The sequence below is a fragment of the Dermochelys coriacea genome, chromosome 21, assembly GCF_009764565.3.
Source record: "Dermochelys coriacea isolate rDerCor1 chromosome 21, rDerCor1.pri.v4, whole genome shotgun sequence".
Lineage (NCBI taxonomy): Eukaryota > Metazoa > Chordata > Testudines > Dermochelyidae > Dermochelys > Dermochelys coriacea.
In genome coordinates, this window is record NC_050088.1 from 18,697,457 (window position 1) to 18,715,248 (window position 17,792).

Below are 17,792 nucleotides of genomic sequence, written 5' to 3' on the forward strand. Positions count from 1 at the left end.
AGGCACAAATTCCTTTCCTTGTCCTTGGACGGTATTGCTGCCACCACCAAGTGATTTACACAAAAATTCAGGGGAGGGTCACTTGGAATCCCTATCCTCCCAAACCCCTTCACCCCCTTTCCTGGGGAGGCTTGAGAATAATATACCAACTAATTGCTTTAGCAATGTAAGCACAGACCAGACCCTTTATCTTTAGGACACTAAAATCAATGAGGTTCTTAAAAGAAGAATTTTATTTATAAAGAAAAAGTAAAAGAATCACACTTGCAAAATCAGGTTGGAAGGTAACTTTACAGGGTAATAAAAAGATTTAAAACACAGAGGACTCCCCTCTGGCCTCAGCTTCACAGTTACAAAAACAGGAATAAAACTGCCTTTGTAGCATAGGAAAATTCACAAACCAAAACAAAAGATAACCTAACGCATTTTCTTGCCTTACTTACAATTTCTGGTTTCAGAGTAGCAGCCGTGTTAGTCTGTATTCGCAAAAAGAAAAGGAGTATTTGTGGCATCTTAGAGACTAACAAATTTATTAGAGCATAAGCTTTCGTGAGAGCTGTAGCTCACGAAAGCTTATGCTCTAATAAATTTGTTAGTCCCTAAGGTGCCACAAGTACTCCTTTTCTTTTTACAATTTCTGTAATTTTAGATGGATCATTCCAGGTAAGTTTTCAGGAGCTGATGTACCTCCTTGATCTCTCCCTCCATCCAGAGAGGGAACAAACAAAGAGAGCCACTAACAAATTCTCTCCCCCCCCCCCCCCATTTGAAAGTATCTTCTTTCCTCATTGGTCCTTCTGGTCAGGTGCCAACTAGGTGATTTGAGCTACTTAACCCCTTACAGGTAAAGCAATTCAGTACAGCTGCCAAGGAGGGATCTTATGATACCCTTTTCTTTATATTTGACAGGGCTGGTGCGGGGTAGATATGCCCTGTCACAGGGAGCTTCATAGATCATAAAACATAGGGTTAGAAAGGAACGCAACCCCTTGCCAAGATGCAGAATTTGTTCTGTCTAAACCATCCAAGACAGATGGCTGTCCAGCGCCCTTTTGGATACCTCCGGTGAAGGAGATTCCACGAGCTTCCAGGAGCTTCAGCCAGGAGCTCACTTCTGATGTGACCAGTGCTTTTGCAGGGAAGTGAAATGATCAGTCTGAGAATATCTGGATTGTCTGTAGTACTTTGGGGTCCCAGGTCAGCACCGGGTTGAGAGAGTAGGCTTTGTACCTCTGCTATGCTGAGATTGATAAGGGACAGATCGACCAGGAAAGCAGGATAAAGCAATGCCAGGGCTGTACTAACTTGCACCTCCTGCTGCCTTAGCCCTAATGGACATTGTGGTACCTGGGAAGCATCAGGGTGCAGGACTGTCTCAACCAGGCCTTTCCCTGCCTCTGCTCTGCTCGAGATGCCTGCTGTGCCTGAGAATCCAAACCTGTGTTGCTGTTGCTGTGTCTGTCATGGGGCCTGCTGCACCAGAGAAGTTTACTGGGGGCCTTGCAGCCACTTTGCCGAGCGTACGTGCAGTTGTGCACAGAGCGCAGAGGAGATTTTCCAGCACCCGATGGAACTCTTCAGGGGGAAAACGGGACACTTCATTACTGAGCTCCCTGGCTGAGGCTCTCTTTATTTTGAAATGCAGGGAAATTCAAAGATAAATGTCACAAAGCCAGTTCAGGCATGAAGGGACCCAACTCCACAGCACATCGCCAGGAAGTACAGTGCAAAGCCATATAGCTACATACATCACAGTCTCACAAATGCATACCCACAAACAGTTTGTTCCTGGCAAACCAGGCCTTCTGAACCCCAGTCCCAGGGACACACCCAGACCTTTGCTTCTTTGTTTACTGTTTTTCTATCCCATTAGAAATCAAAGCAAGAGATTGAAGAAGAGGGACAAGCACTGTCCCAGAACGAGGGGATTTGTGGCAATGTCAAGCTGTGCTGCCTGCAACCCCTGCTGGAAGTGACAATCCGAGAAGCTGACGCTCAGCCCTTTGAGGTGCTCATGCAGTTCCTGTACACGGATAAAATAAAATACCCACGCAAAGGTAGGACAGCAGGAGGAGGACTGTGTGCAAGCCAAACCTGGCCCACAGGGTCTTTTTTTAAAAAAAAATGAAAATTGAATATTAGCAATTTGTGAGCAAATCTTTATATTTATCACTGACACAACCGCTGCTGGAATTCTGTGTCCAGTTCTGTTGTCCACAGCTTAGAAGGATGTTCAAAATCAGAGAAGGTTCAGAGAAGAGCCACAAGAATTATTAAAAGATTTGAAAACATGATTTGTAGTCATAGACTCAAGGAGCTCATTCTATTTATCTTAACAAAGAGAAGGTTAAGGAGTACCTTGATTACAGTCTGTGAGACTTACATAGGGAAAAAATATTTAATAATGGGCTCTTCAGTCTACCAGAGAAAGGTATAACACAGTGCAATGGCTGGAAGTTGAAGCTAAACAAATTCAGACAGGAATAAGGCATACATTTTTAACAGTGAGAGTAATTAACCATTAATCACTGACCATTTTAAAATCAAGATTGGATGTTTTTCTAAAAATCTTCTTTAGGAACTATTCTGGGGAAGCTCTGTGACCTGTGATAAACAGGAGATCAGACTAGATGATCATAATGCTAATCTCCCTTGGTTCTGCTATCCTAATTACTCAAGATGGCATCAGAAATTGGGAAAATTTCTGACCCCACTGGACATCTCTAAAGAACCTTATATTAGAAATCTCTCTAGAGCTGTGGAATGACACTGTTTCCCTTTGTGATGTACAGGTCATGTGCAGGATGTACTACTTATCATGGACGTGTACAAACTAGCCCTGAATTTCAAGCTCTCGCGACTGGAACAGCTCTGCCTCCAGTATATTGAAGCATCTGTAGATCTACAGAATGTGCTCATTGTGTGTGAAAATGCTAACAAGCTTCAACTGGATCAACTAAAGGTAAACACTGAATTTCACTAACAAGGTTACTGATAAAAATTAAAAAATTAAAGAATTAAAGCTCAGTATAGTCAATGTAGACATTGACTCATGGACTAAACATATTATCATGTTGTTTTGTGGGTTTTAAGGCTTTGAAGTTGACTTTGAAATTGGAGGTAGCAATTTAAAATTCCACCTGGAATTGCACCAGTATTAAATTAGATTCCCCTCAGGCAGCATACGTTGACCTAGCTCTGTAAGTGTCTACACTAAAATGTAGCTCTCACCAATGTAAGTCACCCACTACAGCAACCTAATAAGTCCACCTGTGCGAGAGGTGTAGGTTGATGTAGTTAGGGTGACACGGTGTCGATGTGGACACTGAGTTACTTACATCTCTTGGCTTACATCAGCCCTGGGGTGGGGGATGCGGGGAGCTCCAGGTGTCAGTGCCCTCCAGTGCCCCACACAGTTAAGTCAGTGGAAACACTCCTCGTGAGAATGCGCATCGCCGACAGAAGGTGAACATGAACCACCACTTTAATTACTATGGTGGCTATACATCGATTTAATTTTGTAGTGTAGACATGCCCTAATGCAGCAGCTGGAACAGCTACTGTCCTAAAAACATCTCTTTACCTGAAATCCCTTTACAGTTCTTAGGTGGTTGTCATGGATTCCCAGAGTCTGATCTGTGTCTTAGCCTTTAACCAGTCTACTGGGAGTCCCCTTTACTGTGCTGGACCCCTTGGATCCCCAGGATTTTCCAGGGGCAGGACCATGGCTTCCATGACTCCACCTCTCTTTCCCTGTGGCTCCCTTCAGGGAGTCCAGCTGAGCCAGACTCCTGCAAGAGATATTTCCCCTTTCAGGGTGCAATGCTCTTAAGTAACTGCAGCAACACCAGGCAGCCTTTCTTCAGCAAGGTAACCTTTATTAGTCACCGGGAGCACAGAAAGTCTTTGGGTTAGTATGAGAGTGGCAGACTTATGATAGAGTCCATGTTGGTGGAGCCAGGGCTTCATCCTGCTCTGCTGCCTCTGAGCTCTAGCCTCCTGTCAAGGATTCATGTTTGGTCATTGAGGTTCCCATTTTTTTTCTGGACCCTTCATTGCTTTGTGCTAATTCCAGCCAACTCTTGATGGCACATCCTTACCACCCCAGACAGCCACGTGACCCAAACCTCTTATGCCTCCTGCTCTGTTCCAGGAGAAGCATGTTAACCCTTCTGCCTCCTGTGCAGTGAGGAGATGCATATAGTTCACAGAAATATTACAGACAATTCACACATTTGTCACAGGAATTTATCTCTTCTAAAGTTTGTCTGGTTTCTTAAGCTCATTTCTTTTTCTCTGTTATTAGCTCTTCAAGTATGTGTCAGTGTAGTCCCACTGTAGGTGTGCACAAGCCTCATGTGCAGAAGATCGGATATTTTGAATAGCTCCCACACAGTGGTGTAAAGGGCGGAGCAGCCACAACCCCCCTCATTCCTCCTACTGCCTTAGGAGTGAAAAGGAATTTGGCAAATCTCTGACCTGCAACTCTTTTCAGATACTTTAAGCCAGATCTTTCAAGGTGCTTAGTGAAGAATTCTTATAATCAAATTTGTTCTATAAAGGATATTGATTGGTGACATCTCCCCACCCCATGTTCAGCAGGGTAAAGTGCTTCTTGCCAGCTCCCATGTCATGTGACAGCGTTCAAACCCTGCCCATCCTGCAGTGAACTAATCCCTATCATGACAGACAAGCCAGTGCCTCTCTTGCTTAGGAGAGTGTCACATACTGAATAATTCCTTTGTGTGCAAGAACTTCTCTACCAAGACCTCCAAGTCTAGGAATGCATGGCTCAAGCTACATGTACTTGAGCAGTCCATACAGATCACTTTGGCCCCAGATGTGACGATTATGACCAGAGTGAGGCTGGTTAAATTAGCGTCGACCAGTGATCCCTTGAATACTCTTCAAACTCCAGGATCAGGCAGTGGAAAGAATGCAAAGATGACACTGGCAGAGTTGACACTAATGATGTCAACTGCCTCTTAAGAGCTTGGCACTATGCATCTTGGCATTGACAGACTTGGCATTGGTAAATCTGGTGTTGAGAACTTTGGCTTCCTTACTGACTGCTCCAACTCAGCGAGTAAAGCTGGCAAGGCATCCACTTATAAACTGGATGCACACTGATGTAGCCTGTCCGAGCATAAACCTAGCTCCAAGACTGAAGAGAACTCCCACGTGGAAGACATGGGATGTTTCTCCAAGGAAAAAACCCTTAAACAGTTGGGCAAAATAAGATACCTGCCACGATCCCAGTACCAATGCCTGTGATGAAGCCAAGGAAGTACATCAGTTGGCCCCATTCAATCCCTCAGTACTGTCCTTCAGTGAGGAGATATATTCCGCCTCACTTTTGCCAATATATCCCTTCTTGCTGACATTGAACAGAAATCTCTCTTCCCTGCCATTGGAGAATGACCTCAAGGAGGATATTGGGGAGCCCACATTGAGCACCACATCGACCGGCTCTGTAGTGCCATGAGCCAACCAGCCCCAACATGGTCAATACCTATAAATATGCTACCTTGTTTGGCTGTATTGACCTTACTGTGGACCATCCTCCCACATGTGAAGGAACAGTTTAGCCTCTCCTACATGTAGAAAAAGGAATAGAGATCATGCTTCCTGATGGCTTCGCTGACTAGCCCATCCACAGAGGAATAAGAGCTGGGCCCACAGGAACAGGAGATGATAAAGAGACAACAGTGAGTCCGTCATCCTCCAAGGAATCCTCCTCACCACCAGACAAGGCAGACACACTAGCACCCACCCTGGCTATGGATCAGAGATTCTCAAACTTGTGTACTGGTGACTCCTTTCACATAGCAAGCCTCTGAGTGCAAACCCCCCCCCCTTTATAAATTAAAAACACTTTTTAATATATTTAACACCATTATAAATGCTAGAGGCAAAGCGGGGTTTGGGGTGGAGGCTGACAGCTCGCGACCCCCCATGTAATAACCTCGTGACCCCCCTTAGGGGTCACGACCCCCAGTGTGAGAACCCTTGCTATAGATGATTCTAAAGCCTTCCTGGACCTCCTGTCCTGAATTGTGGAGACCCTGGATATGGAGGCTTGGACTACACTGTCAATTTATACCTGCCTGTGACAAAGTTCCTCCTCTGCCTTGGTGGGTCCTGCACTTATTGGTGGCTTTGCTCACCTCAGAGATTCATGGGAGCCCTCAGTTGGGTCACTTTTGCTAGTGGCTCAAACCTGCCGTTCACTCAGCTAACCTCATCACTGGCCAGCATGGGGAAAAGGAAGGAGAACAATCCCTGCAGTCTCTGCTGATACACCTAGTGGGTCGGGGGAGAGGCCAGGGACCGTCCCCTCTGGTGGAACCCACAGTCCAGGTCAACTCCTCCTGTATCCAACAGGGAGTTGGGAAAATGGGGGGGAACCTGGGCCCGCCCTCAACTCTGGGTTCCAGCCCAGGGCCCCGTGGATCACAGCTGTCTACAGTATTTCATATAACACCTGTGTGACAGCTACAACTCCCTGAGCTACTTCCCCATGGCCTCCTCCGAACACCTTCTTTATCCTCACCGCAGGACCTTCTTCCTGATGCTAGATAACGTTTGTACTCCTCAGTCCTCCAGCAGCACACCCTCTCACTCTCAGCTCCTTACGTGCCCCTCACTGACTGAAGTGAGGTCCTTTTTAAACCAGGTGCCCTGATTAGCCTGCCTGTCTTAATTGGCTCCAGGTGTCCGAATTACCCTGTCTGCCTTAATTGGTTCCTTCAAGTTCCTGATTGTTCTGGAACTACCCTGTTAGCTTACCCAGGGGAAAGGGACCTGCTTAATCTGGGGCTAATATATCTGCCTTCTGTTACTCTCCTGTAGCCATCTGGCCTGATCCTGTTACATATCCCCCTCCTCTGTTCAACACCACGGGGTTGGGCAACTTGGGATGTCAGGCAGTGTACCCATGACAAGCCATTTGCATTGCCATGGTGGCTTCCAGCCCGGTGTTGTATGGTGAATTGAAAAGGTTGTTAGGGACAGGAACCATCTGGTCACCCTTATGTTCTTCTTTTTATTTCGCTTCATCCACTGGAGGGATGCATGGTCGGTCACAAGGGTAAACCGTCATCCCAGCAGGTAATAACATAGTGTTTCCATGGCCCATTTCACAGCAAGGCACTCTGTCTCAACCACTGCATGCTTCTGCTCTCTCGGGAGGAGTTTCCTGCTGAGGTAGAGGATCGGGTGTTCTTTGTCTCTGACCATCTGCGATAGGACAGCTCCCAGTCCTACTTGAGATGCATCTGTTTGTAAAATGAACTCTTTGTTGAAGTCTGGGGCTATAAGCACGGGGTTACTGCAGAGGGCTGTCTGTAGATCCATGAATGCTTTCTCTGCGGCATCTGTCCACTTCACCGTGTCTGGACCCCAGGCTCTTGTCAGCTCCATCAGGGGACTTGCTCTGGTGGCAAAATGGGGAATAAATCGCCAGTAGTACCCCACCACACCCAGAAATGCCTGGACTTGCTTTTTCCAATTAGGCCAGGACCAATTTTGGATAGCCTGCAGTTTTAGTTGTGGCTTGGCCATGCCCCTTCCTACAATGTAGCCAAAGTATTTAGCCTCGGCTAGCCCAATAGCACACCTGCCTGGGTTGGCTGTAAGGCCGGCCCGTCTTAGCGTGTCCAGTACCACTTCCACCTTTTCCAAGAGGGTCTCCCAGTTGGGGGTGTGAATAATCGCATCATTCAGATACGCAGCTGCATAACTGGTATGGGGCCGCAGGAGCTTGTCCATAAGACGCTGAAAGGTGGCAGGTGCCCCATGCTGTCCAAAAGGAAGAACAGTATGTTAAAACAGACCCTCTGCTTTAGAGAGTGCCATCTTTTCTTTTGCATCTTTGGCAAGGGGAATCTGCCAGTATCCCTTTGTTAAATCAAGGGTGGTCAAAAATTGGGCATTGCCCAGGCGGTCAACTAACTCATCAATGCTGGGTATGGGTTATACATCAAATTTGGATATCTCGTTCAGATAGTGAAAGTCATTACAAAACCAAGTGGTGCCATCAGGTTTGGGCACCAACACAATCGGGCTCGACCACTGACTGTGAGTTCCAACATCCTTTTTAACTCTGCCTTCATCTCCTCCCTTTTTGCCGCTGGGTTCTGGTAGGGCCTTAAAGTTATCTTTGCCCCAGGGTCTGTGATAATGTGGTGATATGCTTCAGTGGTCTGGCCTGGTTTGGTTGAAAACACGTCCTGATACCTCATCTCAGTTACCTCCTTCTTCTGGTTGGGGGGTATCCTGATCTGTACATGTAGGTTATTTCCCTGGTTCGGGGCCTCTTGGGCCATGCCTCTTGCTGGTGCCAAGGTTTCAAGAGGTTGATGTGATAAATCTGTTCTTGTTTCCGGCGTCCTGGCTGCCACACCTTGTAAGTTACTTCCCCAACAGGTTCAACCACCTCATAGGGCCCCTGCCATTGGGCCAAAAGCTTGCTTTCTGCCGCGGGTACAACACCATCACCTGATTCCCCTGGTTGGAACTGTCGGACTTTTGCCCGGCGATTGTAGTGGGTTCGCTGGGCCTCCTGTGCCTTTTCCAAATGTTCCCATACAATAGGGGTGACCCAGGCTATCTGGTCTCGCATCTGCAACACATGTTCAATTATATTTCTCCCCTTATTGGGTTCCTCTTCCAAGATCTCTTTGGCAATATCTAGTATGCCACAAGGGTGGCACCCGTATAATAACTCAAAGGGGGAAAACCAGTTGAGGCCTGAGATACCTCCCACATGGCGAACATAAGGTAAGGTAGTAGGGTGTCCCAAACCTTCCTGTCCCGACTTACCATCTTCTGTATCATAGCCTTGAGGGTTCGGTTAAACCTTTCTACCAGCCCATTGGTCTGTGGATGATAGATTGAAGTTCTCAGGGTATGTATATGGAGCAGGGTACAGAGGTCCTTCAGCAGCTTTGACATAAATGGGGTTCCTTGGTCTGTTAATATCTCCTTTGGTAGCCACACTCGGGCAAAGATCCCCACCAGCTCTTTGGCTATCATTTTAGAGGCCGTGTTCCGCAGGGGGATGGCTTCTGGGTAGCGAGTAGCATAGTCCAAAACAACAAGTATATATTGGTGGCCCTGAGCTGTCTTCTCCAGGAGTCCCACTAGGTCCATGGCTATTCGCTCGAAAGGGACCTCTATGATGGGAAGGGGTACTAAAGTGGGGACGGGGACTGTGCAGCTGACACTCAAGTGGGGACGGAGACTGTGCAGCTGACACTCTGGGCAGGATGCACAGTACCTCCGCACTTCTTCATGTACTCCGGTACAGAAGAAACATCGTAGGACCCGTGCCAGGGTCTTCTCTATCCCCAAATGCCCCCCAAAAAGATAACTATGGGCAAGACGTAATATAGCGTTCTGATGTTTTTGAGGTACTAGGGTCTGCTGTGCCTTCTGCTTCTGTACTGGTGCAACCCGGTACAAGAGATCCTTCTTCATCATGAAGTAGGGTCCTGGTCCCTGGGTTTTCCCTTCCATGGGGACCCCATCTATTTTGGTCACCTCCTTCCTAATGTTGTCGTACCTTGGGTCTTCAGCCTGGTCCCGTCCAAAATTTCCTCTCCCGGGGCTAATCTGCTGGAGATGTAGGGGTCCCCAGTCTCTGTCGCCTCTACTGGTTCAGAGGCATTAGGTTATGGGTCAGACTTGGGTGCTTCTCCCTCCTGGGTGGCCTCCTTTTCAGCTGCTCATGTCCGCCTACCTACGAGAGCGACCCTCTGGTTTTGGGTCAGTATTCGGGTTCCCAGGTCCTTTGCTGCCCTTCTTTCCCTTTTCTTCTTTCTATCCTGCCTGGGAGTGGAGAACAAATCTGGGGATATTTCAGAGAAGAATGGGGATTAACAGTCTACTGTGGATGTCTCACTAACTTCAGGGTTTCCTCCTTTCTCCAATTCCCCTACTGGGAGTAAGTCTCTAAACCCTGGAAAGTCCCTCCCTATGAGCACCGGGTATGGGAGTTTCGGGGCTACACCTGCTGCTACCTCAGTAGTGTTCCCCTGGATTTCAATTTTTACCAGGATGGTGGGGTAATAACTAACTGTCCCATGGACGCTTGTCACCCTGGTGCACTTTGCCTGCAGCAGCTGACTACACTTCACAAGCTTCCCTGAAATAAGCGTGATAGTACTCCCCGAATCAACCAGTGCCGTGGTTTCTGCTCCATTTAGTTTTACTGGTCTGCTGTACATATGCAGGGTTAGTGCGACCCCCACCAGATGAATTAGGGAGTATGTGTCTGCCCAGTTCCCCAGGTTACACTGCATAGGCTCCTCGGCATTGGGACACTGCGCAGCTATGTGTCCCCACTCCCCTCAGGCGTAACATCTGTATGGGGCCCTAGGCATTGCCCGGTCTCTCAGTTTGGGCAGTCTAATGACACTATCCTCTTTCCCCTCAGTGCTCCGACTGTTTGTGTCCTCTGATGGGTCTTCAGCCTCTCTCTTTTTCCATTAGGCCCTCCTGGGGGCCTAGTTGCTCAAGCTCTGGGGCTTAGTGCTGCTTGTTTAACCCAGGGTGCCTCTTCCTTAAGTGGTTGGGTCAGTTCCCTTGCCATCCTTTGCCTCTCTACCGGTGCGACAACCTCGTCATAGGTGGAGGGCTCATTCTGGCTTACCCAGGCACGAAGGTCTGGCGGTAGTTCCCTCATGTATAGGTTGATGGCTCCAGGTGTCCTAATTAGCCTGCCTGCCTTAATTGGTTCCAGCAAGTTCCTGATTGTTCTGGAACTGCCTCTGATACCTTACCCAGCGAAAAGGGACCTGCTTAATCTGGGTGTAAACAGTACAGGCTTCTCCCATCAACATAGCTACCACCTCTCTGGAGGTGGAGTACCTACGCTGATGGGAGAAGCTCTTCACTAAGTGCTAAAGTGGGATGTAAACCTTAACACACTTAAAACTGCCTTCACCAAATAAGGACATTCCACCAGAGAAGTAGATTGCATCATGGAACGGGACACACAAATACCCCGAGAGAACCTGTTTCAATACAGAAATAAAACCCCCTCTGACTATACACCCGTAGTTATCACCTACCATCCAACACTGGAACCCATATAAGATAGCATTAAACATTCACAACCCATACTCTATGGGGTTCACATCCTGAAAGAAATCTTTTCTGAACCCCTCTTCTGGCCTTCAAACAACCCCGCAGCTTCTCCAGAATCATCATTAGAAGCAAGCTCCCCACAGACCAGGACACATCAATTCAAATCTTTACCAGACCCCTGCCAGAACAACAGATGCAAAACCTGTAGACATATCTCCATGGCTGCGATGATTGACACTCCCTCCCCAATACACCTTTCAAGATCTGAGAGTCCTGCAACATGTGGCATACCTTATCCGGTGCACTAAATGCCCCAGTAACAACTATGTGAGTGAAACCAGATGGACACTATGCTCTCAAATGAGCTAACAGAAATATCATAAAAGAGAAAAACACCACGTGGGTGAACACTTCTCAGAAAATGATCACTCTATCTGACTTCTCAGGAAATCTTCACATCTTCAAAAGAGACTCCTGGGAGCTTAAATTTATAACTTTGCTAGACCCATGGAGTAAATAGGACTCTAGATTTATGGCTTATTAAAACAATCTCACTAACAACCCACTAACAACCTCTCTGACAAGTTGCCTCCCCCCCGGCCTTTCCCCCCATGACTGAAGGGTTGTTAACAGGCCAATTCACCTTTAATAGTCCCTTGCAGTATGGTATCCAGAAATAGACATATATGCCACAGATCAGAACAAGAAATGCCGTGTCTTCTGCTCCAGAGGGGTTTTGAGTCCAGGCTTTCTGTAGTCTCCTAGGCAGAGGGGCTCATGTATGCCTTCTGCCAATTCATTTAATACCAGGGATCCTGAGGAAACTCAGACAAGGTTCAGCCTCAGTTATTATGCTAGACTCAGCTTGGCCCAGACAGCTCTGATACTCTGAGCTGATGAACCTGTCAACACACCATTTGTTCTATCTGACATGATTTTGCAAAACAGAAGTGAGATCTTTCACTTCTTTCATCATTACATCTGACAGTGTGGTTGTTGGCTGATTAACTGCCTTTGAAAGGAACTGTTCAAATGAAGTCCAGGACAGTTTGGTACATAGGAGAAAAACCTCTACTATACTGAGAAATGAAGCAAAATGGAAGAGGTTTTCTATTTGGGCTCCAAAACATTTCCCTTGTCAGTTCCTGTTTCTGCTACTCAGGACTGTCAGCTAGCTCTAACACATTTGGGGCCATCCATCAGATCCATAAGAGTACATTTAGCAGTAATAGCTGCACACCATCCTCAATTCAGGGTTATACTGTATCTTCCCACCCTACAGTTGCTAGATTCCGTAAGGGTCTTATTCATGTTTTTCCACCCAGACCAAGGGCGGCCTCCTTCCTGGGACCTCAACACAGTGTTAACTGTTTAATGGGACCTCCTTTTTAGCCACAAGCAACCTGCTCTTTTTATCAACTGTCTATGAAGACTGCTTACATCAACTCAAAGGTTAGGGGACATGCAAGCCCTTATGGATGATCCACCTGACATGATGTTCCATAAAGATAGGCCTCACCCCAAATTCCTGCCTAATATTGTTTCTGATTTTTATTGAAATCAGTTGCTTCCCTTCCCTGTTTTTTCCCTCAAGTGCTACTCTCACACCAGGGGGGAAGCCAAATGGCACACCCTTTGACATAGTAGAGCTATAACATACTACCTGGACAGGACCACATCCTTCACAAGATACCACAGACTGTGTGTAGCCTTTGCAGATAGGTTTAAGGTTCAAGCCACTTCCACCCAAAGGTTGTCCAAATTGATATCTAACTATATTATATCCTGTTATGAAGTAGCTAGGATAGATTTCACTGGGATGTTTTGGGGTTCACCCAGGCCAGTCAGGGGTTTGGTCAATATCTGCCTTTTAACCCTGGGTGTCTTGTGACTGTGCAGTTTTGGTCCAGAGCTTTGACCCCAACAGCCAGCCAGCGGCCCACAAGGCTCACTCTGCCTTTGCCCAACTTGGTTACTTCTTGCAGGCTGAGTTTAGGAGCCTTCCAGCCCTGAATCTGCCCCAAAGTCATCATCCTGCAGGTCCATTCCTTCTCACTGGTCCCTCAGAAAAAGTATTAGGTTCCCTGCCTCTCCAGAGACAGTGCAACATTCCAGCATGTCAGTTTTCTAGAGGCACAAACTCACTGCACTTACCCAGGGCTGATGAGTTACAATGAAAGCAAAACGAGTTTAACCAAAAAGCCTGGATTAAGTGATACCAAGTAAAAGAAATAAAGGTAGAGATGGTTTTAAGCAAATAAAAGTGAAAACATGCATTTAAAAGTCTAAAACTGAATCTACCAAAGTACAGTCTTTATTCAAGATGATCTCTCTCACCCCCAGTCTTCTTTCCAGCTTTTCACAGGCCAGCCTGGCCAAGACCCATCTCACAGCTCAAATTGCTTGGGTTCTTTGGGTCTTTAAAGTGAAGGATCAAGATGAAGTCTCTCTGTCCCTTATATTCCCAAAATTGTTTTTGTTCTAAAAGTTAGGATGGCCTCCTGGAGATTCAGTCTCCTGTGTCTCTCAGGGATGCAAGAGCTGTCCTGTCTCCCAAGATCTGTGAGAGTGATGGGTCATCCTTCAGGATAGGTTGTGATCCTTGATGATGCGTTGGAGAGATTTTAGTTGGGGGCTGAAGGTGATGGCTAGTGGCATTCTGTTATTTTCTTTGTTGGGCCTGTCCTGTAGTAGGTGACTTCTGGGTACTCTTCTGGCTCTGTCAATCTGTTTCTTCATTTCAGTAGGTGGGTATTGTAGTTGTAAGAATGCATCATCAAGGATATACAACCTATCCTGAAGGACGACCCATCACTCTCACAGATCTTGGGAGACAGGCCAGTCCTTGCTTACAGACAGCCCCCCAACCTGAAGCAAATACTCACCAGCAACCACACACCACACAACAGAACACTAACCCAGGAACTGATCCTTGCAACAAAGCCTGTTGCCAACTCTGTCCACATATCTATTCAGGGGACACCATCATAGGGCCTAATCACATCAGCCACACTGTCAGAGGCTTGTTCAACTGCACATCTACCAATGTGATATATGCCATCATGTGCCAGCAATGCCCCTCTGCCATGTACATTGGTCAAACTGGACAGTCTCTCCCTAAAAGAATAAATGGACACAAATCAGATGTCAAGAATTATAACATTCAAAAACCAGTCGGAGAACACTTCAATCTCTCCGGTCACTCGATTACAGACCTGAGGGTGGCTATCCTTCAACAAAAAAGCTTCAAAAACAGACTCCAACGAGAGACTGCTGAATTGGAATTAATTTGCAAACTGGATACAATTAACTTAGGCTTGAATAGAGACTGGGAATGGATGAGTCATTACACAAAGTAAAACTATTTCCCCATGTTATTTCTCCCCCCCACCCCACCCCCCACCCCACTGTTCCTCAGATGGTCTTGTTAACTGCTGGAAATAGCCTATCTTGCTTGTCACCATGAAAGGTTTTCCTCCTCCCCCCCCCCCCCCCCGCTGCTGGTGATGGCTCATCTTAAGTGATCACTCTCCTTACAGTGTGTATGATAAATTATGAAACCCATTGTTTCATGTTCTCTGTGTGTGTATATAAATCTCTCCACTGTATTTTCCACTGAATGCATCCGATGAAGTGAGCTGTAGCTCACGAAAGCTTATGCTCAAATAAATTTGTTAGTCTCTAAGGTGCCACAAGTACTCCTTTTCAATTCTGTGAGTTTATCATTGCATTGTAGATGTATTGTATGTCCTCAGGTGTGAGGCATGAGAATGTCCAGGGCACAGACGCAGCCCCAATGGATACTGTTGGCCAAAAAGAATCTATTTTCACACATACAGGGTGCATGTGCCCCAGAAGTGAAATCTAGGTGGACAACACGTCTTTAAGAACTATGGTTACTGTAAGATATGATTCTTTATACACGAATAAATATGTTACGGGATGCTACACATCTGAACTAAAGGTTTGGAATAAAAATGTTTGATGTCAAATATAGCATTATTTGAGAGATTACATGATTGTGTAAGCACAGTGTGTCATAACACATACACTTACGTGGGTAGAAGAAAGGTTGTGCATTCAGCCTTAACTTGGGCATTCCATTTTGAGTACTTAATTTTATGCAAAAATAATGTTGCATTGACAAAGTTGTTTGTATTTAATATCAGAAAGAATAACAAAGATTATGCTATCACGAGATATTGATTTCTCAGGATTCTGGTGAAAAACCATTGAGTTCTCTTCTCGTGGTTAATACTGTTGGAAACCTTCAGTGGGGATTTTGGAATGGATGCTTTGTAATGGTTTTTCTTCTGGTCTGTATAAAATTATAGAATTTCCTCAGATGAGACTGTTTTTCACTTTTTAAGGAACACTGCCTGAACTTTGTGGTTAAAGAGTCACATTTTAATCAGGTAATAATGATGAAGGAATTTGAGCATCTTTCCTCATCCCTGATAGTGGAGATAGTACGAAGAAAACAGCAGCCTCCTGTTCGAACACATTCCGATCAGCCTCTGGATATTGGTAATGTATTTTCCTTCCTGAACTAATAATCACACTGTTTGTTTTCTTGAGACTCTAATATGACTTGGGCATTGTCTACAGTCAGGAATAGCCGATTACTTGCCATTGATTGCTCAGTCTAGCTTCACCCATACTGCCTCCTAGGTGCATACAAGGACATGCTAATATTTGCACCGACTAAGCTTCAGTATTGCTGACCTTCTGTCAGAAACAGCTGATCACAGTGATTCCCATTTGTGACCTTTGGGCTCAATTGTTTCTATTCACTATATCTGATAATGAGCCCTGAAAAAGCTCCAGTTAATCCCACCTATTTAGCAATACAACCTGGCTGCCCATTTAAGGTCAGCTCAAGGTAATGAAAGTCCTCCATTGGATTGGCCCTAGGTACCTGAGAGATCACCTCCCATTCCACAGCCACAGCCTCCTGCAAAAGGTGTGTTCTGTGGGAACAGTGAAACCATCAACTAATAAATAGTGGGAGGCTCCTGAATACAGAAGACAGAACTGTCACAGGAGCAAGACCTAGGTTGTGGAACTAATTCCCCCAATAGATAAGAATGACCACCGGCCGCACTAAATTAAGAAAGAAATGCAAATTCATCTCTTTGCATTATCCTTCCCTTAGTAAGGTTTAAATTCACCCATGCTCATATGTACGTGCACACTCCAGCTATTTCTCATAAGGGCTTGAAAGGAAGGAAGGAAGAAGAGAGAGTTTGCTATAGTTTCTTCTATTTTTAAATACTTACAATGGAAAGCCATTCAGGTCCCTAGATAGACACCTCCTGATCCCTAGTGACATGTTGTTCCACAGTTGGGAGCCCTCTGCTAAAATGCTGTTTGCCCCAGGGCATCCATTATTCCCCTGCACTCCATTAGCTGAAGTATTCCTGAAGAGCTGTACAGAGGAATGTGCTCTATGATGTGGACCATACTATTCATTTTATTTCATAGAATCTTAGAATATCAGGGTTGGAAGGGACCTCAGGAGGTCATCTAGTCCAACCCTCTGCTCAAAGCATGACCAATCCCCAACTAAATCATCCCAGCCGGGGCTTTGTCAAGCTTGACCTTAAAGACTTCTAAGGAAGGAGATTCCACCACCTTCCTAGGTAACGCATTCCAGTGTTTCACCACCCTCCTAGTGAAAAAGTTTTTCCTAATATCCAACCTAAACCTCCCCCACTGCAACTTGAGACCATTACTCCTTGTTCTGTCATCTGCTACCACTGAGAACAGTCTAGATCCATCCTCTTTGGAACCCCCTTTCAGGTAGTTGAAAGCAGCTATCAAATCCCCCTCATTCTTCTCTTCCGCAGACTAAACAATCCCAGTTCCCTCAGCCTCTCCTCATAAGTCATGTGTTCCAGTCCCCTAATCATTTTTGTTGCCCTCCGCTGGACGTTTTCCAATTTTTCCACATCCTTCTTGTAGTATGGGGCCCAAAACTGGACACAGTACTCCAGATGAGGCCTCACCAATGTCAAATAGAGGGGAATGATCATGTCCCTCGATCTGCTGGCAATTCCCCTACTTATACATCTCAAAATGCCATTGGCCTTCTTGGTAACAACGGCACACTGTTGACTCATATCCAGCTTCTCGTCCACTGTAACCCCTAGGTCTTTTTCTGCAGAAGAACTATTCCTTGGAAAATGTTTTTCATCTTGACATCTATGAGAAGTAGGGTGGTGGGAGAAAGGCCAGGGCTTAGCACTGTGAAAGGGAGGGTGAGCTAAGTCAGTCTGCAATTTATAGTTTCCTCAGATGTAAGGAACACTGCCTGAACTTTGTGGTTAAAGAGTCTAGAGGGGAGAGGAGGATGGGTAATTCCTGCTGAAGGTCTGATGAGGCAGGGTGGTAGGTTGAACCCCACTTTGGGGCTAAGAAGAGTCATGGGTTTGACCTATGCCCTGCTGCAGGCTTCAGGATAGGAGTGTCAGTGCACACTAATCACTGCTACCAGATTGAAAAGAGTGATGGGGCATAATAAGCCTGCTGTTGAGGCCCTTATACCAATGGCATGTGTGGCAGTAGCCTGTATGTAACAGGATATACATGAGGTGCAACTTAACCTGGAATGATTTCCTACTGATGAAGAATACATCATTTCACTTACTGCAAGTTGGTAACACTTGGTGGCAAACAAAAAAGCAGCATTGACAAAAAAG

General features: G+C 46.1%; 1 protein-coding gene across 13 annotated transcripts in view; it reads left to right on the plus strand.

The window, feature by feature from the left end:
* The window catches only part of LZTR1 (leucine zipper like transcription regulator 1), a 310,867-nt gene that overhangs the window by 204,319 nt on the left and 88,756 nt on the right, over nucleotides 1-17,792 (plus strand). For all 13 annotated transcript variants that reach the window (XM_043500716.1, XM_038379621.2, XM_043500715.1 and 10 more), the window contains 3 exons: nucleotides 1,874-2,057; nucleotides 2,793-2,962; nucleotides 15,462-15,618. In XM_043500716.1, coding sequence (XP_043356651.1) covers nucleotides 1,874-2,057; nucleotides 2,793-2,962; nucleotides 15,462-15,618 — 511 coding nt within the window. The remainder of the gene's footprint in view (nucleotides 1-1,873; nucleotides 2,058-2,792; nucleotides 2,963-15,461; nucleotides 15,619-17,792) is intronic.